This window comes from Lontra canadensis, unplaced genomic scaffold (genome assembly GCF_010015895.1).
Source record: "Lontra canadensis isolate GAN:19392208 unplaced genomic scaffold, GSC_riverotter_1.0 scaffold43, whole genome shotgun sequence".
Lineage (NCBI taxonomy): Eukaryota > Metazoa > Chordata > Mammalia > Carnivora > Mustelidae > Lontra > Lontra canadensis.
This window is the reverse complement of record NW_022631037.1, coordinates 5187704-5213866: the sequence shown is the minus strand read 5'-3', so window position 1 is coordinate 5213866 and position 26163 is coordinate 5187704. Positions and strand designations below refer to the sequence as shown.

Below are 26163 nucleotides of genomic sequence, written 5' to 3'. Positions count from 1 at the left end.
TTTGGACCTTAAAATCAGGGGGATTATGTTGTCAGTTATTTTTAGATCAACAGTATAAGGTAAAATGGGTGAAAATTGTACTTCTTTTAGGGCTACTCAGCTAAGTCTGTTAAACTCAGCCCATAGGCCTCCCTGTACAAATATTTTAAACTTATATCAGCTAATACTTCTTCACTTCATCACTGAGAAAAAATAAGATATAAATTGTTTATACACATAATTTTAAAATGTATACTAAATCTCCCTATCCATCCTCAGCAGTAATGCTGAAATAATCTTACCCAAAGAGAACAAGTAGATTATTATTAACACTTGTATTAGTTTCATAGGGCTGCTGAAACCAATCACCACAAACTGGGTGACTTAAAACAACAAGAAATGTATTCTTTCCACAGCTCTGGGGACTGACAATCTGAAATCAAGTATTGGTCAGGCCATACTCCCTCTGGAGGCTCCAAGGGAAAATCTGCTCTCTGCTTCTGCCAGTTTTTGGTGGCTGTCGCCATTCCTTGACTTGTGGCCACATCACTTCGATCTTTGCCTCTGTGGTCACACTGCCTCCTTCTCTCCTGTCTGCCAGTCTCCCTCTGCCTGTCTTATAAGAATGTCTTTTGAGACATTTGTTATTGAATTAGGGTGCACCCAAAAAATCCAAGAAAAACTTCCTTCTCAAAATCCTTAACTTAATCACATCTTTTGCCAGGCAAGGTAATATTTACTCTTTTATCATATACAGTAATGTTCACAAGTTCCAGGGCACCCAGGTGGCTCAGTCAGTTAAATGTCTACCTGCGGCTCCAGTCATGATCTCAGGGTCTTGGGATCAAGCCCTATCTTGGGTTCTCCCTGCTAGGTGACAAGTCTGCTTCTCCTTCTCCCTCTGTGAGCTCTCTTGCTCTCACTCTCTCTCAAATAACCAAATAAATAAAAATATTTAAAAAAAAAATATTCACAAGTTCCAGTGATTAGGACATGGACATATTTGGGGAGGCCACACTCAGACTCACACAGTAATCATGACTTTCATTGTAACAACAAAACTTAATAACAATGTATCATTTATACAGGGCACTCAGCTACTTCCACTAATACTCATAATAACTCTGTTGGAGGGTAGAGATCTAAAGAATTAGGTAACCATCCATCCATTCATTCGTTTGTTCACTGAACAATCATTATTCAGTATCTACTCTTGGCATAGGCAAGAGCTAAAGAAAGAAAAGCACAGTCCCTGTCCTTGGAAAGCACCCTAAAAAGCTGTCCACAGTCATGTAGTGCCTTTAAAATAACTGTGAGAAAAAAGTGCTACATGAAGTAGGACCAGTAAAAGCCAACTGAAAGCTCAACAATCCCATCCAGAAAATTTGCCTGAGTCTCCTCTGGGATTCGTACTCTAGCTTTACCCCCTGAACTTCTTATCTCTCCCTCTCCAGTACTCAGCGCATCCTCAAAACCTGCCCACTGCTGAACATCCTGCCCAGCTCACTGCCTAAAAAAGGCTAAAATTCAATCAGATGCTTTCATTACCAGCCCTGAATGTTCACTCTGAACATGGCAGACTGTCATAGCTCCAGATGTTACTCTGTGTTTGTAGGGAGTACCAGGTTTGTGAATATTCTTTAAAGACTACTATTTAAGTACAGATTAAGGCTCTAAGAAGATATTTTGAAAACAAAATAGAACACTGGGAAGTCCTTTATCTTTAAAACTTCTATAATCAGACCTTAAGTTTGCAGTATTCATACAATGGACACCTTTTACCTGGAAGCTGAGTGCCACCAACTTACCAAATATTCTTCAAAAATAAATCATAAAGTATCAAAACTGAAACGGACCTTAGACATTACCTAGCCCAACCTCCTCTTTTTACAGTTGAGTAAATGGTCCCAAAGAAGTTAATGGGTTGCCAAAGGCACTGAGTGAAATCAGATGCAAAGCCTATCATAAGCTCCAGGGTCCCGTGGAAAAAAATATATAATGTAACTAACAGCCCCTCCTTGGAGAGTCAGAAAAACCGGCAAGTTTATGGCCAGTATCTATTAAGATCTGAGAGACTATCTGTCATCCACAGAGGTAGACACAAACATATGAGTGACTTTTACACTAATACACTTCAGAGAAATGACTACTGTACTTTATAATGAGAATATTATAACTAAAATCACTTTGGTAACCCAGAAACCAAAATGATAACAATATAGAATGAGGTATGCCAAAAATGTAAGGTTATTTTAATTACTTAGGAATAAGCTATTAAGCTACTTTGTACTTTAGAAGCAATTATTTTCTATGTAAGAAAGTAATAATTTTAATATATAAAGTTATCTATTTTCTATTAAATAGGTCCAAGAATCTCTGCTTAGCAAAATATTCTAGTAATGCTTTGCTTTTCTAGTTCACATAGAACTGAAGTTACATTTCTTTCTTCAAGTATTCTGAGATCTAGACTTTATCATATCTGTTACTCCCAATATCCTAATGAGGAATATTTTATCTTATGCTGAAAATTAATATCACTCCATATGTGTGAGAAATGTACCCTGCAGCTTTACAAAGCACTGTCAAATTCATCATTTCACCCAGTCATCACAGCAGTCCTGTGAGGTATAAAAAGGGAGGGTTTTGTCCACATTCACAGACTGGGGCTCAAAGAGGCTTGCCAAAGATTATTACAGAGCTAAAAGTTGGGGGGTACCAACTGGAATTCAGGTCTTCCACTATTTGCACTACATGATACAGCCTCTCAGGTAAAAAAATATGCAAGGCACAAGAGATTATAAGAAGAGGTATTTTCTGGCTTAGCAAGCCTATGTTAAAATTTTTTTACTCAAAACCAGTACTGTGGAAAATGTATCATCTTGGACTCTCAGGGAAGCTTACCCATTTTTAGTACCTGTTTGATAAACAAAATTTTTTATCATTTCATTCCAAAGCAAATAGATGAAGTTTGGCGTGAAATGAGATGGATCATGGATGCTCTACAGTATGCAAGATACAAACAACCAGTCTGTGGCTTGCCCATCACGAAACTGCTAGACCCTTCAGAGGAGCAGAACCTCAAGAAGATCAACTCTACATCATCACATATAGACTGTCTTCCATCCCCATCCCCATCCCCAGAGATGCACAGAAGAAAGGCAGTGACCGGTAAGCAATAAGATCTAAAGATCTGTATTTCAGTCACCAGATTCTTGGTCCTGTCTCCACTGCTGAGGCTCTTTTATGCTGAGGCCCTGGTCCCAGCAAACAGGAGGAAATGCTGCATAATGGTGAGAGTCTAAAAGCATCCAGGGAATAAAATCAGAGCAGCAGAGGGAAAGGAAACTAAGGTAGTAACCTGAGATCAACTCCATCTAGGATTGGAGAAGATTTAGTCCAGTCCCAGCCTGAGTTTCCAAGATACAAAAGGACACAGAGCAATGATGGGGCTTCAGAAATGCAGTACCAAGTGAAGGCCAAGTCAGCCAAGGGAATCTGACCAAAACCAAGTAAGGAGGGAGAACCAGCCCAGCCTCTAGTAAATAGAGAGTGTCAGGAAAGAGACAGAGTGTAGATCCTAGCCTGGGTAAGAATTCAGGGCAAACTTCTCACGCAACATAGCACCACTGTCCTGGGGTGAAAACTGGGAAAGCAAGAAACATTGGATAAACTAGCATCCTGACCCTGAGGCTAAATAACTAAGTTGGCCTCATCATGGACACAACAATTAATGGCATTCAAAGCATCTTCCTTGATTCTATAGCTTTTAAGAACTCCAATTCTGTAAGCTTTCCAATAATAATTAATATTTTTAATAAACAGCTCTGAAATATGAGCTTGTCCCATAGGGGGCAGCATGGTGTAGCAGAAAGAACTTGGGCTAAGAAATCAGAGACCTGGATTCAAATCACAGTATTTGTTGTTGTTGTTATTATTATTATTTAAATTCAGTTAGCCAACATATAGTAGCATATCAGTAGTTTCGGATGTAATGTTCAATAATTCATCAGCTGCATATAACACCCAGTGCTCATCATATCACTTGCCCTCCTTAATGTCCTTCACCCAATTAGCCCACCCCCACACCCAACTCCCCTCCAGCAACCCTCAGTTTATTTCCAACAGTAAAAAAAAAACAAAAACAAACAAAAAAAAACAAAAAACATATCCTAGCTTTCTTTTACTAGTCTTATAAGCTTGAACAGCTTACTACATTTCAGTCTCTCAGCTTCCATGTACAGAAAATAAAATTAATAATATCTACACCTTTAAAAGTTACTTGTAGTTAAGACAGTGTATGTCAGAGATGCATGGCATATAATGGACAATAGATTGTAGGTATCATTTTTAATGTTATTACTCTTATTATAGAAAATGTCAGTGGGGGGGGCATCTGGGTGGCTCAGTCAGTGAAATGTCTGCCTTTAACTCAGGTCATGATCTCAGGGTCCTGGGTTGGAGCCCTGTGACAGGCTCCCTGCTTGCTAGACTGCTTCTCCCTCTACCTCTGCCCTTCACCTGCCCCCCCACTTCACCCCCACTCATGCTCTCTCTCTCAAATAAATACATAAAATCTTTAAGAAAACAGTAGTAGGGATATGAACCTTATCTATAAGTAAGTTTACATATGCTCCTATATTTTAAAAAACTCAATGTCTAAAGACCAAAACTTGGCAAATGAAAAAACTTGAGAGATAATTACTGAAGTATTCTAGGATTTACCGAATATTTTTTTTAAAGAATTCTTTGAGTAGAATTTCTCAAGTATACTTTTGTAGATTCCCACTGAGCTGGGCATATGAATACCATCCCTGCCATAAGCTAGTCTAGTGGGGGAGACAATTACATTAACAAAATTTCATGGTAATAGCATATGTGCTATGATGAGGATGTGTATAGAGTGCTAATGAAGTCTTCTGGATGTTTAACTATAAACTCGTAAGATCAACAAGAACTTCCCAGAGAGAGTGACGAAGTACTAAAGGGTAAGCAGGAGTTGAGCCAAAAACAGAGGAAAGAAGAGAGCATTATAGGCAAAGGAATCAGAATGTGCAGCTGTATTGTAATTAAGGGAACTATAAGCAGTCTGGCTGAACTCAGGATCCAAAGATATTGTTCAGCCTTTTTCTCTTTTCATTACAAAAAAAAAAAAAAATTATTGGCTATCCGCTGTGTTCCAAGTACTCCTTGAGGTAACAGGGATATAGTGATAAAACAAAGTTGCCACTTCCATAGAGCTTACATTCTAGAAAAAGTAACAATGAAAACATAAACAAGATAATTTCATATAGTGAAAATCCCGATGTATAACATAAAACAGGAATCAAGATGAGCAGGGAGATTGCTGAATTCACTAGGATGGTCAGCAGAGACCCATCTGTGACAGTTACATTTGAACCAACCACAGAAAAAGGAGCCAGTAATGCAAAGATCTGGAGTTGGAATATTCCAGGCAATAAAACAGCAATAGGCCCCGAAGTGGGTGAGGGATGAAAAGAAAGCCAAAGTCATTGGAGCAGAGCCAATAAAGGGGCTAGTGGTGAGAGAGAGGGTAAAGAGGAAGGCAGGGTCCAGATCAGGCAGGGCCAAGGTAAGTAGTTTGGATTTTATTCTGCTTGTGATGGAAAGCTATTGGAAACTTCTAAGCAAGGATTGATATGATCTGAATTATTCTTTAAAATCAAATCTGGGGGTACCTGGGTGGCTCAGAGGGTTAAAGCCTCTGCCTTCAGCTCAGGTCATGATCTCAGGGTCCTGGGATCGAGCCCCGCATCAGGCTCTCTGCGCCACAGGGAGCCTGCTTCCTCCTCTCTCTCTCTCTGCCTGCCTCTCTGCCTACTGTTGATCTCTGCCTGTCAAATAAATAAATAAAATCTTAAAAAAAAAAAAATCAAATCTGGCTGTTGTATGAAGAGACCTCAGTGGGACAGTACTAGAAGCTGGGATATCAATTACTAAACTAGTAACAGAGGGATACCAAGTTTTCTGGCATGAATGTCTCTGAATATCATGACATTTACCAAAAAAAGGTTACACCAGAGGAGAAACAAGCTTGGGTGGTTGGTTAGTTAGTTAGTTAGTTAGTTTAGGTGGTTAGTAAGTTAGTTTAGGGCATCCCAACAAAAAAGGATTATGGGGTCTGGAGCTCAGGAAATAGACTGGACTTATAATATGAACTTAAGAATTATTGACATATGAATGATGTAACTACAAAAATGCTTGGGATTCCCTAGAGAGAGAAGTCAGAGTAAGGAGAGGAGAATCTGGAAAGATCCCTGTGGAATGGACAGCAGGACTTCTTAGACCAAGAAATAACAACCAGAGGAAGATTAAAAAACAAGAGAGTAGTGTCACAGAAATTAAAGTATGTCAAACAATGGTGAGAAGTTAAATAAAACTGAAAAGCTTCTGTTGGATTATTTTTCTTTTCAACAACGAAGTCATCTGTAATCTGGATGATAGTGGTATATGAAGGGGAGGAGAGAGAAACCCAACAGAAGTAGATCAGGGAATAAATGGGAGGTAAAGGAATGGAACCAGTAAGGATATACTCTTCAGAATCTTGGCTATGAAAAAGAAGAGTGAGGGAGGGCAGTAGCTAGAGAGGTCTAGGGTTGTAAGGGCAGTTTTTTAAAGGCAAGATAGATATTCCCTCTGTTGTTCCACAATTTACATAAGTCTGCAAACAACTCTTCAATTCCCCTTCTACCTTCATAGCCCTTGCCTGCCCTCTCTGCTCACAGAACCTTCCCAGCATTTAATGTTCTCTTGGCTGCAGGGTCCTAAGGAGGTCCCCTTGGCTGTATGAGGGTGGCCTCTCCTGTGCCACAGAAGTGTCAAACTTTCATAATGGCCAGATGACGGGTTACAAACACTCTCTACTGGGAGGATCTGGCCAATTACATTTGGATTTTGTTATTAATCTAAAATGTGAGCGATCATCATTCTGTTCCTTAAAATATAACTCTCTCTTGGGTCCATTTATTTCTCTGAAGCCAAGATTCCATGGGCTGTGAAACACAAAGACGTGGAGGGAAGCAAATGAAAAAATGGAACCCAGTGACAGGAAAACTGGGGACAAACATTTAGGTCTGATCCCCTCACAAAAGCAAAAGCTTTTCAGAGCAATGAAATCTGCTTCTGCATACTCTGTCCTCTGCACTAGTGTGCTACTTTTATTTGGAAACCATTTATGAGGAGGAAAAAAATCCTATTTAGAGGAACATCCCCAGCGAGTTGCCCACAGAGCAAAATTTGCAATACAATTCCATTCTGTGTGGGTAGGGTTCACCTAACTTCTGAGGAGCCTGCTGGAGGAAGTACAGTCTATCACAAAACTGCCAGCCCAAGATTCTGTTTTAAGGCTGTTGAGTACCTTGGATTTGTCTTTGTGTATCTGCGTGTGTTGGGGGACAGGGGAGGGAGGAGTGGAACTCTTTAACTTAACTTCCCATTTCCTTGTGGTTTTCAAACACAAAGTAGAACTCCTCTGAGTCAATTAAAATTAAGCATCTCCCAAGGACCCAAAGGGGGAAAGTTGGCTCCTAGAAAAGGCAACTCAAGGCAGGGGGTGGAACGATTTGGTCCATCACATGGGTATTTTCTCTCCCACTCCTTTTCTGTGGGTATAGTGGTCACAGGCAGCAGCAATTTTTTTTTCCAATACTGCTATTTCTCCTAGTGACGCAGGGGTGAGGCAACAGAGGGGTGGGGGGCGTTGTTTCCTTCAGATGCATCTGAAGATTATCGTGATCTTCCAAATGTAAATCTTCCTTGTAACCTTTTCCCAGACAATGTTAAGAACACTATAGTATAAAATAAACAGTTCAAAAAAACCAACAGGATTCTGTAGATATTATTTCTCTTGGGAAATCAGAAGGTGAACAACCCCTGAGTTTCTACCCAAGACCTGATGAGATTTATTTTAATTCTTCATTTATAAATTACTTAAATTCTACTCAAACACACTGGAAATAGATTCAGTGAAGCATATTAAAAAATACAAATTTGGACAGTGGTACATTAAAAAGGTGAAGACAGATTTTCTTAGGGCAAATACTGCTTATTATTTCTGTCTTTCTGTCCTGCCATGCCCCCTGCCTTTAAGAGAAAAGCAATAGCTTTAAATCAATTATTCTTTCCTGAAATGTCATCTCCACATAACGCCCTCAAAATCCACATCAACTCTACTCTGCTGTTGTTGGCCTGATCCACAGAGACCAGGAGTTGCAACACCCATTACAATGGCAAGAAAGCCAAGCTTCCTAAGCCAGCACTAATACTATGGGCAGAACTTTCATCAAACAACTCCTGGGTCAGTCAGAGGGGAAACTCAAGGTTCTACCAATGCTAGCCTGCCCAGTCGGCCTTCTAAGGGAAATTGAGGAGCACAACCAGGTTTATTAAAATAACAACTAGGCAAGGTGCCTAAAATGCTTAATGGAGCATATGGCCTGGATCTAGGGATGGAAGCTGCACTTTGCATTCTTTTCCAGGAAGAGAGGGAGTGGCAGTGGCCTAAGTCCCTGGAAACTCTCCTCAGTGCCCTGGCTGGCATCCTGGAGATTTTCCCAGCTTGTTCTGGGAGGGGTATCCCACTCTAAGCAATAGGTTCCACTAAGTCTTATAATAAATAATACAACCACCATGGAAGTCAAATATTTAGATTCCCACTAGAACAGTGTTTCCCAACTATGGGCCCATGAACCTACAAGATAATATTTACCACTCCATACCCAAGCCCATTTTCCTCTCCTTGGGTATGACAGTTGTAACTAGTTCTTCTTTTAATTTATCTCCTATTTCCCTTGCTCTTAGGAGCTATGGTAAAGAAGATATATCATTTACTAATTCACTGCTAAATCAAGGCTGGGAAATACAGACTGAACTAGATCATCACCAGCACAAGACACCATACAAGAGAGTATTATTCTCCTTTATTATCAACAGCATTCTCACAGCAAAATCTTGGAAGTTAAAAAAAAAAAAAATCTTGGAAGTTTATCTGATTACTGGTTTCTATTTTAATATGTAATATTCGCAATAAGTTTTGTAGTTACTCTCTAAATATTGAAGGGAAGAGTGGCACTTAAAGTATTTCTAACAACCTGATTTAATCACCACAGTACCTATTGGAGACAGGCAATGGATTACATACAGGCCATGGAGGATGAAAGGTTCAGAGGCACTAAGTGATTTGCTCAAGATCACATACACAGTAAGAAGCAAGACAGGACATTACCCCAGGTTTATCTGATTTTAAGATACTTGTTCTTTTTGCTACAATTAGGCTGACTCTTAAGTTAAGCATCACCAAATATAAAGCGAAATGATTTAGGTGATTATTTTCAGGAATTTCTGTGCCAGATTAAGTAAATTAGCTCCTTCCAGGCTGTTTTCAGTATTGTTTTTAAGAAGCAGTCAAATCTCACAACTCTTTTTATGCTCCCAGATTTCAGTATTTGTTTTAGTTTTAATCAATTCAACATACCTGAGAGCTTTGTTGAATGCACCAGAGAAACAGGACAAGAGGCTAATGACACAGTGATGATTAAGTTACAGTCTTGTTAGGAGGTCCTTATGGCCTACTATCCATGTTCAGATTAGATGAGCAGAGATAAACAAGATACAGTGCATGCCCTCTAGAGTTCATGGTTCAATAATGGAGATAAACATGTAAATGAGTAGTTTATAATAAACCCTGATAAATGCAATAACAGAGATATGAATAAAATGCCAGAAGAGGTAAGAGAACTAAGCAACTAACTGTACCTGCGGAAATCAGCACAGGTACTTCCTGAGAGTCCTAAAATATGATTCCCCATTGAAAATTAGAAGGTCAGACCTTTGAAGAACACCTTCATATATTCCTTAGTCCCCTGCAAACAATAAATGCTCAATATTTGTATGCTGAGAGGTCAAAGTGCAAACTGCTCTACCTGACTGTAGATTGGAAAGAGGAAGAAAGTGTCACAGACTCCTCAACAGCTGCTTGTAGTTACAGTCATTTTTACTATCAGACTTCTAGGGGATTGAATGGTGACCCTAAAATGATATGTCCAAGTCCTAACCCCTATAACCTGTGAATGTGACCTTATTTGCAGACGTAATTAAGGATCTTAAGATAAGATCATCCTGAATTATCAGGGTGACCCCCAAATCCAATAATAAGTGTCCTTATTAGAGACAGAAGAGAGCCCATGTGAAGACAGAAGCAGATACTGGAGTGACGCCACCACAGACGATGCCAACAGCCATCAGAAGCTGGAAGTGGCAAGAAAATACTCTTCCCTAGAGCCTCCAAAGGGAGTGCAGCCCTACTGACACCTTGATTTCAGACTTCTGGCTTCCAGAGCTGTGAGAGAATACATTTCTGTAGTTTTAAGCCACCCAGTGTGTGGTGATTTGCTATAACAGCCACAGGAAACTAACATAAAACCTAACATGTTTCTCTAGCAGCGGCAACATCAAGAAGTGCTTATTAAGAGTTTAATTAATAGAACTCTGTGTGGGTCCCACACAAACTAAATTAGATGAACCAGGCCCCAGCCCTCAGGAAGCTTCCATGGAAAGCCATGAAAATGCTAACGTGAACAGCAGTAGGCAGGTCTTTGGAGTGAGACAAATCTGCATGTGAGCTCCTATCAGCTACTTATCAGCTATGTATAAATTTAAAAGTGTAATAAGCCTAAGACTTAATACTCTCATCTGCACAATGGGAATTGTTATACACATTAAATAAGATGAAGGACCTACACTACCTAGCATAATGGCTTGCCCACAGTAAGCACTAAGAAAATGTCAGGTATTGTTATTACTAGTTTAGGCACAAATGCATACATGTGGCCAGCTGAACAGAAACACTGATCAGACAGAGAAGCTCAACTAAATTCAATTCTCTGGATCTTACTTCCAGCCCAATTTCAAATCTTCAGTTAACTTCTCTTCCTCATCACGCAGACAGCACCTATTGCTACCATCATCAAAAACAACCCATAGTTCTGAGACCCTGTTACTTGCAATGCCCAATTTTTCTCACAAAAGATGAGGAAAAGTGCTGTCTAAAACTTGTTTTAAGATTATTAAAGTCCTTTAGCCCAAGACTTTATCCAATTCTCTTTTTCTAGCATGAAAATGTCTCTAGGGCGCCTGGGTGGCTCAGTGGGTTAAGCCGCTGCCTTCGGCTCAGGTCATGATCTCAGGGTCCTGGGATCGAGTCCCGCATCGGGCTCTCTGCTCAGAAGGGAGCCTGCTTCCCTCTCTCTCTCTCTCTCTGCCTGCCTCTCCATCTACTTGTGATCTCTGTCTGTCAAATAAATAAAATCTTTAAAAAAAAAAAAAAAGAAAGAAAGAAAATGTCTCTATATCTATCTTCTTCCCCACCTCATGCCCTTCTGCTCTTTTTCCCTAAAAACCAGTGCCAGCCCTGGTGCTCACAAGTGATCACCCCTTCTTGTTATGTCCATCAGCCTACCATTCTTGTATCTTCAACGGTTCCCTCCCAGTAGTTCTTTCATCTCTACCCACAAACATCTTCCTTCAGCCTTGCAACCCAGGCTCTCATTCCATCTCCTCCAGGGTATCTTGGCCAATCTATCCAAATTAAATTTACCACCTCTTCCACTGCCCAACCCAGCCCAAATCTACTGCCTAACCCTGCTGCACTTAACTCTTCCAGTTTAAGGCAGATATTGCCATTCAGACACTGAGCCCTGAAACCTGCTGGTCATTTCAGGGCCTTTACACTTACCTCTCCAAGTTGTCTAGGACTCTTCTCTCAGACTTTCACATAGCTGATTCCTTCTGATCCTCAAGGTCTCACCCAGACTCCCTTCTTTACAGGGATTCCTCCGTTGGCTACATTAGCAAAAGAACCTTCCTTCCAAATCACTCTCTACCTGAAACCCAGTTTCATTTTCTTCATGGAACTTTGCACTATCTGATATTAATCTTTTATATTTTTTGACTTATTTATCTTAAACCACACTCTGTGAGCTGCTTAAGAGCACATACCCTATCTGCCTAGCATAAAACAGGTGCTTAGTAAACGTCTTTGCATGAGTAATTTCCCTGGATTTCTATTTTCCTCCACATAACCACTGCTCTTGCACAGCCCCACAATCTGAAGAAAAAAAAAAAAATTAAAAGAAACATAGCTTGGACCTCAGCCTCCTGGTTGGCCTCCCTTCTATTTCCTCCTCATCCAGTTCATCTTACATCTTACCTGCTACAGAATTATCCTAAATCACAGCTCTCAACTTGTCAATTACTTCTTCAAAATTCTTCAGTAGCTACCCACTGGGTACAAAATTAGGTACAAACTCCTTATCTAAGATTTACTATTCTCTTCTGGCTCTCCCCTACCTTTTAAAAAATTAATCTCCCTCTTTTAACCACTTACTTTAAAATAATTAGAGAAACAGTAGGTTGCAAAGAAATGTACAGGAATTCCCATGTACCCTTCTCCCAACCTCTCCAACATCAACAACTTAAACACAGCTCTCATAATACACCACAACCAGATCTCACTAGTTATGCAGACACTTGTCCACGCATGTGTGTAAGCATGTGCATGCGCTCGCGCACAAGCACTCGGGCTTACTTGTATAGCTGTGTGCAGTTTTATCGTATGGATGGTCATGGGTAATCACCACCATAACCAAAATACTCAACTGTACCATCACCCAAAACTCCTTCTGTTCCCCCTTTATTGCCTTACTCATTCTCCCCCATCTCTATCCCTGCTACTATTACTCTTCATCTCTGTAATTATTTCACGAATGTTACATAAATGGAATTCTTTATTTTTATTGGTAAGTAGTAGTCCATAGTATGGATGTGCCACAGTTTAACAATCCATCCACTGAAGGACATTTGAGCAGCTTCTGGTTTGGGGCTAATAAAAATAAAATTGCTATGAACATTCATGCACAAGTCCTGCATGGATATAGCCTTAATTTTCCTAGGATAAATTATTTAAATTTAGAGTGCAATCACTGGCATCTTACTTTTGTAGTCTGATTTCCCCTAAATTCCTTTCCTGTTCCCTTTTTATAGTCAAGTAGGGCCATTTGTACTGTTCTTCTTCCTCTCAGGTTTCTAATCCTCTTATCATTTGCATATTAATAGCTGCCTAAACCACTTTTTGAAAGTGGATGAAGAAATAAAACAATTTAGAGAATAGGGACAAATGAGGGAATAAATAATAAATAAGAGATGATAAATAAGAGATGATAGAGTATCTTATCAATCCTGCCCCAATGAAATGCAATCTCTTTCCTATAAACCTACATCATATTTGCTAAACTTCTTTTACAAAATATATGTTCTCCTAGTCTCGTGGATACATACATGCCCTACACTTTCATTAGAACAGTGAACTCTCTGGAGATAGGTCATTTCTTATTAATTTTATATTTACTTGGGCATCAAGAACAGTGCTTCTGTTAGAGCAGGAGCTCAAGCAAAACAGAATCTTCATTGTTTACTGAATGGATGAATTAAATATATCTGCCCTAAGAGGGCTCTGATCTAACCAGGAATCCAGGATGTTATATTTGCATTAAAAAAGACAACTAATAATATAAGTCTATACAGGCTAAATGCCAAAGGATAATAGAAGCAAGAAGTGTTAGAGAAATGCAGACGAGTGAGCAATTTTTTCTGGGATAGTTGGGGAGTGTTTCTTAAAGAAGGCTACGTTTGGGGGAACCCTTGAACAGATGGGTAGACCTCAGAAAATTAGGAAAGGGAGCCTTTTTAGTAAACATGACTTAGAGAACAGTAGATGGGTTGATCTCCTCTGTAGCTGCTGGACAATATTCCATAATACAGATGTGCCCAAATTTTTAAACCATCCTCCTAGTAAGACATTCAGATGTGCATCAGTTAGGATTATGTTTGGATCCATGTCACGAAAAACCCAAATAAGAGTGTCATGAACACAAAACACTTTATTTCTCTTGTGTGAAAGAAGCCCAGAGGCAGACAATTCATTGTTGGTAATGTGGACTCCATGGTCCTCAGATTCCACACTCCCTTTTTCAGCTCTAACACCCTAGCATGTGGCTTTTTTTCCCTAAGGCTGCCTCATGGGCCTAGCCAGCTCTCTTTATGCAGCCTTCCAGAAGTTTCATATAGTACTTTCAGTTCTAACTCATTGGCCAGAACTTAATTATATGGCCATACCTAGCTGCAAGGGAAGCTGAAAAACTGTGGTCTTTTACATGAGTGTATTGTTGTCTCAAAGAAAACTTAAGATTTGTAACCAAAAAAGGATAATAAATATTGGGTAGCAGCCAACAGTGAGAGAACAAAACTGAAATCTTGACCTGCCATGAGTAAGCACACACATCATCTTCCATAGTCAGGAAAAAGAGAAAGAAGCACTTTACGCCCTGACCCTGAAATAAACAAACAAGCAAAAAAAAAGGGGGGGGGGGTTACATCTGGTTCTACTTCCTAAAATAGAAGAAACCTTAATCCTGTTTGTGTAAATTACTAACTCCTTAACAAAACAAAAATTTTCCCTGAAGTCTGCAATATTCTTTTGATAATCACATCTGATTTTCCACCATGAACAATAGAACTATAACCTTTAATCCTGTGGGTTTTTACTTTAAATACCTGTTGTATTTTTCAATCAGCAAGCCAGTCCTGAATTTGGACTCCCTTGCAGAATTTTGCAAGTAAGCGATTTTTCTTTTCTCAAGTGATTTTTCTTTTCTTTTTTTTTTTTTTTAAGATTTTATTTATTTATTTGACAGACAGAGATCACAAGTAGACAGAGAGGCAGGCAGAGAGAGAGAGGGAAGCAGGCTCCCTGATGAGCAGAGAGCCCGATGCGGGACTCGATCCCAGGACCCTGAGATCATGACCTGAGCCGAAGGCAGCGGCTTAACCCACTGAGCCACCCAGGCGCCCTGATTTTTCTTTTCTTAATACTTTGGTGCCTCTAAGTCTTCCTTTCACACAGTCTCAGCCACAAGATTCTTTCTCATTTTCCCTATTATAAATCACACTGCAGTAAACAACTTGTAAATGTCTCCGTGTATACAGAGTGACAATTCCTCAAACACAGATATCTAAAAAAGGACTTGCTAGGACAAATGATATGCACATTTTTAATATAGTGTACCAGAACATTATCTGAAGAGCTGTGCTAGTTTATATTCCCAGCATCATTCTGTGAGTGTCCCTGATTCCCCACACATCACCAACATATGAGATTATCACTCTTTTCATTTTTACCAAATATGATGGGCAAAAACATGTCCTGTTGTTTCAACATCCATTTCCCTCACTACCACCTAGTTAGTAATTATAGTCTATCTAAAGTTGAATATTTTTAGTATGTTTATTGGCCATTTGTATTAATTATTCTTTGAAGAACTGATTCTCATCTGCCCATCTGGATTGTTTTCTTATGGATTTACAGAAAATTTTGGATATTCTGGCTATTAACCTTTTGTTACACATAATATTACTGTTTTCTTCCAATCTATCACTTACCTTTTTACTTTGTTTATAGTATCATGTGGTTTACAAAGTATTAAACTGTGATGCAGTCAAATTTGTCACTTCTCTAACTTCTAGGATTTTGTCTTGCTTACAATAACCATGCCACCCTAAAATTACAAACATACTGTCTTCTGTTACTTTTAGGGTTTGCCTGTCACATTTAAGCTAAATGATATTTATCTTTATATATACCATGACATAGGATTTTTTCTAATTATTTTGCTAAAGGTATAGCCAGTTGTCCCAACACTATATCCTGAATAATCTGTTCACTTCCTACATTGAAATGTTATCTTAACCACATGTTATCACACAGAATTACCACTATTTGTGGACTTTACTTTTCTGTTCTACATGTCTATCTGTCCATTTATACACCAATACTACAAAGTTGTAGCTACCAAATCTTTAGTATTTTTTGGAGGTGCCTGGGTGGCTCAGTTGCTTAAGCGTCTGCCTTCAGCTCAGGTCATAGTCTCAGGGTCCTGGGACTGAGCCCCACATTGGGCTCCCTGCTCAGTGGAGAGCCTGCTTCTCCCTCTGCCACTCCCCCTGCTTGTTCTCTCTCTCTCTCTTTCTCTGTCTCCCCCGCCCCGCCAAATAAATAAATAAAAATCTTTTTTTTTAAATGTAGTTATTTTTTGGTATCTGGTAAATCAGGCTCCTCCCTATTGTATCTTTGAAAAAGGAAAAAAAGTTGGCTGCTCTCATAAATTTTCTCTTCCAGATGACTTTAAACATAAGTTTACTAAATTCTACTTAAAAATCCTAGAGAGTTTTTTTAAATTGAGATTACCTGATTTGTAAATTAGCAATTTTTCATTTGCTTTTTTAAATTTATTTCATTTATTTGAGTGAGAGAGAGAGAGCGAGAGCCACAGGAGAGTGACAGAGACTCTGGAGCCGACTTAGTGCTGAGCATGGACTCCGACGCTGGGCTCCATCTCACAAACCCAGTATCACCACCTCAGGAGTCGACCTCTTAACTGACTATGGCACCCAGGTGCCCCCAGCAATTTTTCTTTCTAAGAGCACTTGCATGTTTTCAAATAAATATTTTTAAGAGCACTTTCATGTTTTCAAATAAATATATGCTTTCAAAATCAGCATGTATTTACCAAGTACCTACCTTGGGCTGAGTTCCATGGGAAATTCAAAGGATTTAAAGACAGTCCTTGCCCCACCAAAATGTACAACCTGGCTGAAAGGAAGAAAAAGATATAAACAACTAGTGCATTAAATGACAAATATCTAAGAATTAAACTTCTGGCTCATTTATGGTCACTATAGTATGCACTTTGAGGCTTATTTTTGCCTCTCATCTTACTTCTGTTTTTGTTTTTTCTTTGACCTTACTTTTGCTTTTATTTTTTTCTTTTTAAACACCTGACAACTGGGGTAAATGTTTATAAACATAATCAATTTCTATTTTACAGTCATCCTAGGGAAGAAGTTCTATTATCATCCCCAGTTTACAGATAAGAAAACTAAAGCTCAAAGAACTTAAGTAACTCTCCCAAGATCACAGAACAAGTAGGTGGAGGATAGTTAGGATCTGAAACCCAGTTAACCTGACTTCAGTCCCCATAGTGTCACCTCTTCTCCCCACCCCCAACCTTTTAAGTTCCTACTACTCTATCGAATGCAAAAATTATCTCTGAAATAAGGATAGGAAATGAATGAATAACAGCTTTCTTTCCTGTTCATCCTCTCTACACATGTCCAGCCAATAATAAAAGTTCACATGGGGAATAAGGACACATTACTCTCTGCCACTATCCAGGTTGGACCTGTCCAAGTTCCTCTCCCTCCTTCCCCTTAAGCTAAGCACAGGACCCACTACATAATTTACAGGGCCCTGTGCAAAACCAAAACGTGGGGCCCCTTGTTCAAAACTGATGACTACCTTCAAGGGGCAGAGAGACCGTTCAAGGAAGCCCAGGGCTCTTCTAGGCACAGGGGTGGGGAGGGCTCAACCACACAGATCCTACCCCATGAAGCAGGCCCAGGCTAAGAGTTTCTTTTCTAACCCGGGTCTCAGGCTTTGCAGATTCACAGCCCTGTTCTGATGAAGAAGGCTGCTCAGAAGTCTTCCTCCCCACCGACAGCGACTACGACTCCAGTGATGCTCTGAGCCCCCGAGACCTGGACCTGGTGTACCTGTCATCACACGACATCGCCCAGCAAGCGCTAAGCGGCCTAAGTGGCAGCGCCCCCGACGTCCTGCAGGTGCATGACATGAAGAGTCCTCTGGGGCCGGGTCAGGACCCCCAAGGCCGGGTCCTGGGGCCAGACCCTGACCACTCGTGCGCCGAGGTCCTCCACAGCCTGACGCTGACGGGCTTGGCGTCCAAGAACCACGGCAAGATGGCGCCAGGCTCGCGGCCCGCGCTGGGCTTCCTGGGAAAGCGGAAGCCGGCCAAGCACCAGCACTACGGCGGCTTTAGCCGCCATCAGCGCTGGCTGCGCATGCACAGCGAGACGCAGTCGCTGTCGCTGTCCGAGGGCGTTTACACGCAGCACCCGTCCCGGGCCTGCGGCCTGGCCCACGATCCTGCAGAAGCCGAGCGGCTGGGGCCAGCCCCCGATGGGCCCCGGAGCCTGATTCTAGCTCACACCACGAGCCTCCCTGAAGAGGGGAAGAGCAGCCTCCAGGACCCGAGGCCCGCCGTACGCCGCATTTACGTGGAGCCCTACTCTGCGGCGATGGTGGACTCAAAGCCCTGGGCTGCCTTGAGCCCACCCCCAGGAAGCCACTCTGGCCTGCCCAGCCCCACGGGTCCGGAGATAAGCCCTGAGGGCCCGACCACATCCCAGGTGTCAGAAATACTAAGCAGCATGCTTTAGGGAGGGTCCCCTTCTACCGCATTTTCCATCACCCTCCCTCCATCCCGCTCCCACTGTGTCTCCATCCCTTTTCAAATGGTTTGAATGTTAAAACTCCAAAAGTTACAGGTTCAAGGCCCTCTTTTTTAGGAAAGAGTTGGGTGGAGGTGAGAGTTGCCAGTGTTGTTCCCAGTTCAGGGCATAGAAGAGCTTTTGTGTCAACATGGAGCCCTAGACACAAGGGTTCAAACATGCCAACTGGTTGGGAGGTATTCTTGTTGGAGGCAGGGCTACCTAAAAAACCACCCTCAGTTCTACAGCTGGCTCTGTAATCTGACCTTTGGGTTTAGGTATCTTTCATGAATTTGTGATTGGTGGGGAGGAGTTCTAGAAATGAAAGTAAGATTAGCATTATTTTTCCTTCCGCTGCAAACCTTTAGAAGAGTGTAAGGGAAAGAAGCCCAGGTCTTCTGGGCACAAGGTCAGGTGGACTTGTTCTAGGTTCCCAGTTAGCTAAACCAAGTCATTCCAAAGTGTAGGGTTCTCAGCTGGTCATCAAATCAAATTTATCCATCAGAACTAATATATGATTAAGTAGGCAGTCGTTTTCTTCATTTGGTGTTGTGTGGAAGCCACTAGATACAAAAGTAGAGGATGCTTTGCTTCTAGCTTTGTCTTGCAAAGGTAAAATACGGCACAAAGCAGCCCTTCCTACACACTCATCTCCCATTGAAGCATGGATATGGGCCTTATATTATTCAGGTATAGGGACATAGCTAAATTAAGTGAAAACCTAGGTTAAAAACAAGACAAGGAGGAGTAAGAGAGAAATGAGCTTTTCCTCTACAATCCTAAAATAAGTAAGTCCATGAGTCTTTGTCTCTGAAAATGATAGTGGGTCTGCTCAGTTTCTTAGGTGTTGGAAGGTCATTGAATGAGAAAGTGCCCTTCAGATACGGCACAGCATTTGATGGAGTCCTTACGGCTATGCTGGTACATCTGTGCACCCCTACATCAGTGGTTCCAAGGCTATACTTTGAAACACCTGAAATTCGTGCTTTGGTCTCAATGCCTCTCACCTGCCTTTCTCACAAATGAGAAACCCAAATCAAAGAGAAATCACACTGCATATTCAAAAAAGGCCTGAACCTTCTCTTATTTCCTGGAGCCAAGACTCATTCAGTTTACTGATATTCTAAATGGTCCTTTTCTGCTTCACAGGCATTTGGGTTAAATATTGCTCTTTATGGGCCCTACCCCTGTCCTCACAGTTCTACCATTCCTCCTCATGGGATTTCATACAAAGTCCCCTGTTCACAATGTTATTCCGATCCCTTCCATTTTTAAAACATTTGATTTAAACATAAATAATTACCCTGGCGGAAAGGTACAGATTTGGCCCATGGCCTACGGTCATTAGAAAACTAAGGCCCAGAGCTCAATCTTTATTTTTTTAAGAGATTTTATACTCCGTGAACCCCCCCCCACACACACACACAAAGATTCTTGAGCAGAATCACTGTGGCTCCTTTTCCATGCCTGCAAGGATTTTAAAATGCAGTTTTCTTCTGTTCTGAGTGAACTCTATGTATATGGAGTGTTAGAGCTAGAAAAGACCATAAAATTAATCTAAGTCCTTGTATTTACAGATGAGACGATTAAACCCAAGAGAGGTTAAGTGACTTGCTCAAGGTCAAAGAGCTAGTTTAGTCTCAGGGTCAGAACCCAGAAGCATTCCCTTTACAGTAGGCTGGCCCATTGGGAATCAGTACACACCAGTAGTCAACTTTTGTTTGCCTACTGGCTACTTACCTAGTTTGTAGATTATCTTTTAATTCCAAATTCAGCTCCTTTTCTCAACTTTTACCTAAAAGATTTCCATTATCACAGAGCTCCTTGTTGCCAGGAAATAACAAATTTCACATAGTTAATAGCTAAGTTAATTAAAAAGCAAATTGGAGAGAAATGTCACTTAATATTACACACCATATGACTCCCCTTTAATAATAAAAATGACAGCATCATCTGCATTCAGTTTCTACTTATTTCTAATTATGGGACAGATTATATATGTTGAAAGCTGGAATTGTCAAAAAGTAAGAAACCAAGTGATTCTCTGACCATGACCTTTCTGGTGGCATGGAAGGAAGCTTGTGACTGTTAATTGGATGGGAGGCATTCAATAGGCAGCAAAAGCAGAGACTAACCCACCCTCTGGCCCCTCATTTGGTTGGCAAGTTCTGGCACTTTGCACCAAATAATGACTCATGAAGTAAAATTGCATTAAACCCAAACACTAATTTATATTGAGATCATGGGTTATTTTTTCACCTTCTGTGAGGAAAAGAGGTGCATACCCATGAAACGAATACTGCGCATTTCTATTTTAGTGGGCACAATGAGTTGGTTTGAAAATGTATATTCCTAGCAATATTTCTATGTAGAAGTGGATGTTATGTCCTCAGTATTTAGCCAGTATTTGTTCAAGTAGGTGCCCTCCACCTATACCTACACTTTGCAACATCTTGTGAGCCTCGTTTAAATTAATAGATTCCCGTGAGAGACAATTATGTTCTCTAATTCACAATCCTTTATTTGTTATGTCCAGGCATTATGAAGACTTAACAACTTCTGAGGATTTTTTGGTTTTCTTGTTTGTTTTATCTTGATGGCTTTGTTTTGTTTTGTTTTGGATATGATGAACTTTTGTCTTTTTTTTTTTTTTTAAGTCCAATCTGGGGGCCTCTGGAGGAAACTCTCCTGTCCCATAATTTTTCTACCATGCTTAACTCTCACTTGTATTAATCCAGCTCTCATCATTGGTGAAAACCCTCAAAAATCAGTGACCAAGGCCCTCCCATATGTCTTTCTCTCCTCTAAGTCCCTTGGAAAAACAAAAGAATCCAGGACAAAACACATTCCTGGACCAGTAGGAGCTCACAGAGTATAGCCATCATCACTGTACATCTTCTCATTGATGTTTTAGAAGAGGCAAAAGCCTATCTCCTCAGGCCATCATAGGACATGTTGGGCTAGACATCACTGACTTCCCTCTTGCTGGCTATTCATAAAGGAAGACAACCTAGAAAACACAAGTCACCAATGTATATGCTTGGCAACCTTTTACAAGGCTATCACATCCTCTTACTTTGTGAGAGGAACTGGGAAACAGTAATTAAAAACATTTACTCTAGGGAATGGGTATTTTAAGAAGTGGGTACTTTAAAGATGAGACCCACTCCATTTTAAGAACATTCACTAATGCTTAAAGCAATAATTACGCTGGATAAAATGGTTCCATTTGGTTTGAAAGTTGAAGCCAGTTAGTAATAATATTCCTCCAGCCCCCATTCCTGAAGGATCCCAAAGCACTTTATGAAAAGCAATGACTGAAGCCTTGTTGTACTCCCCTAAAAAGACCTTGTCTGGGAGCCACCTGGCAAACACCTACCCTATCCTTGCCAGGAGATCGTGCCAGACAAGTGGGAAAGAGGACTGGCTTCTCATTCATTGTTATCCTGCCATGCAAAGGTGCACCCTGGTGAGCGTTCAGCTAGCTCTTCCCTTGAAGATAGCAAATTTAGACAAAGAGGCGTACCAGAAAATCCCAACTCCTTTCCCTCCACCCCCCGCCCTTGGCTCTACCCAAGACGTACTCACGTTCTCTTGGAGAACTATCAACTCGAGTTGTTCAGGGGTCTGCTGTGGATTTAAGTTCCCTAGTTCTGTCAACAGCACACAGAAGTCACTGGCTTCTTAAAATCTATACTGTTGGAAAGATGATGGCATTACCTTACAGTACTCTCAAGTTTGTATGTGGCAGAACTACAGCAGAGCGTGTGCCTCTCTTGCTGTATTTGTTGACTGAATTATAACAAACCAGTTAGAGAGGGTAGTTATAGGTTAACAAGAGACAAGAGAACACTCCCAGAGAGTTGCAAGTCACTTTATAAAGTCGAAATACTTTCCCAGATGATTCAGTGACTTGAACTTGAACATTTTGGGGTTCCCCGCCCCGGTATACCTTGAAGGAAAACTGTAAGGGACCTCTTTGGAAAGCAGTGATACCTCTCCACAGGTAGTAGAGGGAACAAAGGAAAAACTTGTTTTTTTGTGGGTCACCTCTCATAAGATGTTCAAACACATGGCTTACGACTGTTAAGCTCAACTTCAATGCGGCCTTACAAACAACAAGGGTAGTGTATTTGAAGCTATGTTGCACAGCTTGGAAACTTATTCTAAGATCCTAATTCAGAGTTTTTCTGAGGTGTTGAACTTTGCCATTAGCAAAAAGTATTTTTAGAAAAATCCATTGACTGTTTATGAAGCACTGATTTTGCCATATTTCGGGTCTCTGGTTTCTCCATCATTTTTGCACCCAGTGGGTTATATTTGTTGTTTTCAATTATTTCTTCTATCTCCATTATTAATGAATTTGTAAAATGATCTTTCAAAAAGACAGTTGGTTTTGTGTAACAACCAGATAGGTAGACGGTGAAAATATTCTATTTTGATAAAGGAAGGAGGAGGTTTGTTGTGGTTGTTTTAGATATAACCTTAGGGTCCTTCCCCTCCAGATACATACTTTTTTTTTTTTTTACTTTAGTGAAATCCAACATTTAACTTAGTGGCAAATGTTATCAAGCTATTAGTTAATGCTCTTTGGTCCTCTTCTTTCAGTCCATGAGGTGGAAGTCTGAATATGCTTTCACAGTAACCACTATCCCGTAGCTGATTTATAAAAACCAAGTCTGGCAAATTACTGTGTTAAGTCAGTCTGAGTTGCTGTGTTGCTTCTTGCCCTGTGATCAACCGGATTTTTGGGGATATCCCATGTGTGTGGTCACAAGCATCAGTTTAATATTTGTGATGGAAAAAGAATTAAAGAAGTGTGTGTGCATATGTGTGTGTGTGTGTGTAGTCAGGGAGAGACGTTTCATAGAAAAAGTAATTTAAGTGGCATTCTATTAGGCAGTGTTTAATTGCTTCCTGCCTGATGTGTACATAGTGATTTGGCTGATTATTGGTTATTTGTTCAAAACTTAATGTATCTTGTTGCTATGTATGCAACTGAGTGTATGTAAAAGTTTAGACTTCAGTACATTATCTGCACAATTTTGTGTGCTTTAAACCTCTGTAAATGTACAGATGAATCATGTATGGTGTATTAAATGTGACCTCCACTCTTGAAACAATAATATTTTGTAGTATATACTTTTGCAAACTATTTGAACATTTTAAATGGATATTGTAAATGGCCAGTACACTCAATCATAAACAATACTGGTAAAACGCATGCCTCTTCAACCTCCCAGTTTATAAGAAGAGGTCAGGGGTTAACAAGAATTAAGATAATTTTTCTAATGGCAAGTATTTTTTATAATTTCCTACCTGCCTAATTGTATTTGGAAGTAAAACTGTCAACAGAAGAAATCTTAGCTAGCAGAGGGAATGACTTTATTTCATAAGCATTAAAGAATACTAATGTGCTTTATATCTGACCTGATGTTGAAATACAGTTCATGGGAGGAGAAGTGAAAAATATTTTTGATTCTTCATAAGATCTTTTGCTGTTTCAAGGACAGCTTCCAAGCCCTCTGTCTTCCATGTGCAGAAATGTCAATTAAATCATAAACTAAGAGAATTGTCAGCAGTTGGCTTACCTGCTGGTTTTTCCAAGTCTCAGTGAAGCCACACGTTTTTCAGCCTGAGCTTTTAAAATCTTCTCACTGAAATTTCGGAAGAGTTACTGATTGCAGTACTGGTTTAACAGTTATCAGAAATATCTGACCAGTTGGCCCATGGTCGATCAGTGGCATTTGGGTTATTTCTCGTGCATAACCGGTTATTGGCAAGTACTGAAAATAGAGGACGGGCCGCCATGGCAAGTGTTCTCACCAAGTTGCACCCAGGAGCTTGGACACCTTGACCTTGGTCCTTCCTTCACTACGTGCTTGTTTAAATGTCTTCAGTGCATCTCTGCATGTGCTGTCCTATTTCTCTATCCCTTTATTTCCACACTCACAAAGCTCCTCCCTTACCCCAACTCCCTCCAGCTGAGATTTGAGATTTCTTCTGATTTTGAGAACACGACAAAGAGATTGCTTCGATCCCAGGAACCTGCACGAAGGTTCTCCTGAATTCCCAAGAACAGGAAATATGCTGCTTTAGACCATGTTTTTGTCTTAGGCTGTTTTACTGAATTCTCTTAAGTACACACACACACACACACACACACACACACACACGCATTGAACTCACCATGGGCATGTTTGTGATCGGCTTTCCTGACAGCCTCAGAGGGCTGTTTTGTTGTCCTGGCCAAATGTGCTGTTTTCCCTATGTAAATTGTCATCTTTCTAAGCAAACCATTACTTTCTTTTCCTAATTCTGTCTTTGAATAAAAGTTTACCTTCTTTTTCAAACCAAACAGATGACCTTGCTCTTTAATATCCTCTTTCTTCTATGAACACTCCTGGGGAGGTGTTGGGGGAGGGACAGAAGGGGGTGGCCTTTCTGAGTCAAGCTGCTGGGTAAGATGTGAGCTTCACTGAATGCTTCGCTTTTTGATAAGCTAGGCCAGGTAACAACACCCAGTATTTCCATCTGCCAATGAGAAATAACTCCTTCTCTAGAACAATAATTTTTAAAATTATGTTAGGGAAGTAGGCAAGTAGGCAATATTGCCCAATATTACCTGTCAAGTAAGTGAGATCTTTGTCATAATTTCTTGACTGTGAAAATGCATTTCCTCTGCAAGTAGCCTGTGGCATTCTCACATTTGCATCATGCTCCTTGTTCTGTCAATAATAATAACAGTAATAGTAACAATGCTTCTTATTCTGTAGTAGTTCTGGCAATTACTGCATTAAGTTACAGGCCACAGGAGGGAACTGACCCTGGTATTAGACACACACTAGAGGATGTTAGGCACCGGGGATACACTCCTTTAGATCAGAGGCTCTAAGTCAAAGGCAACTGCCTCCTTTTTTCCGCCATTATCTCCTACACATTCCAGAGCTCCTAGCACAAATGCCCATGAAAGGGTGATCAACTGATGAAGAGTTCACTTAAAATCATGTTAATTTCCCCACATCGTTCAATTGCTCTGTAAAGACATGGACTCAAAGGCCTTTCCAAATGCCTGCCAGCCTGGGGTTCCTCTCTTAAACGGCTGGGGTGAAGCTCGTTTGTCCCTTCAGGGTTCCTCAAAAGTATTTCTTTAGGACATCATGCAAAGTTCCACCAGCTACCCGCACATCCATCTCCAGAATGCTCTGGTTAAGGTCAGTCCCCCAGTAGAAGGAAGCAAAAGGCCTGGGGCAAAACCCACTATTTACATGTGGGGCAGCATGTGCTTCCAGACTGTTCCAGCCAGCACTGACCCAAGTGTTGCCAGAGCGCACCAGTGACGGAGCAGCGCAGAGACAGATGTGCGTATCACCTATCCCGGCTGTACCCGCTGAGGTTTCCAGACCCACAAAACCTTCAAAAGTCTGGTCCCCATGCCCAATAAGGCCAACTTTTGCACACACCTTTTTCCCCATCAAGCTTTTGATAACTGCAATGTCCTATATGTTTATAAAACACTTTCCCAAGCACCATCCTGTTTGAGTTTGACAAACAGCCCTGTGAAGTGATCAGAGCGAGCACTTTTATCTCTGTTTTACAAATAAGAGGCTTGAGGCTTAGTCAAGTGAGCTCTAGGGCCCCGGACTCCTAATTTCCCAGAATGCCATATGCCACTGACTTAGGAGCTATGGGAAAGGAGAAACCATGCCCAGATTGGCCAGTAGAAGCTCTCTCTCTCTTTCTGGCACAGACAGCCATGCAAGGGAA

The 26163-nt window shown here is 40.7% G+C and overlaps 1 protein-coding gene and 1 long non-coding RNA gene across 2 annotated transcripts in view; one reads left to right on the top strand and one right to left on the bottom strand.

Moving 5' to 3' along the window:
- The window catches only part of LOC116876058, a 58704-nt gene extending 41098 nt beyond the window's left edge, over nucleotides 1-17606 (bottom strand). Inside the window, exons 1-2 of the long non-coding RNA XR_004384314.1 lie at nucleotides 17405-17606; nucleotides 16628-16699 (exon numbers count right to left, since the gene is read on the bottom strand). This is a non-coding gene — a long non-coding RNA (uncharacterized LOC116876058). The remainder of the gene's footprint in view (nucleotides 1-16627; nucleotides 16700-17404) is intronic.
- ANKFN1 (ankyrin repeat and fibronectin type III domain containing 1) overlaps nucleotides 1-20693 on the top strand; it is a 405557-nt gene extending 384864 nt beyond the window's left edge. The window contains exons 19-20 of the mRNA XM_032872010.1: nucleotides 2934-3147; nucleotides 17540-20693. Coding sequence (XP_032727901.1) covers nucleotides 2934-3147; nucleotides 17540-18345 — 1020 coding nt within the window. The 3' untranslated portion in view covers nucleotides 18346-20693. The remainder of the gene's footprint in view (nucleotides 1-2933; nucleotides 3148-17539) is intronic.
- Nucleotides 20694-26163: the final 5470 nt, after the last annotated feature.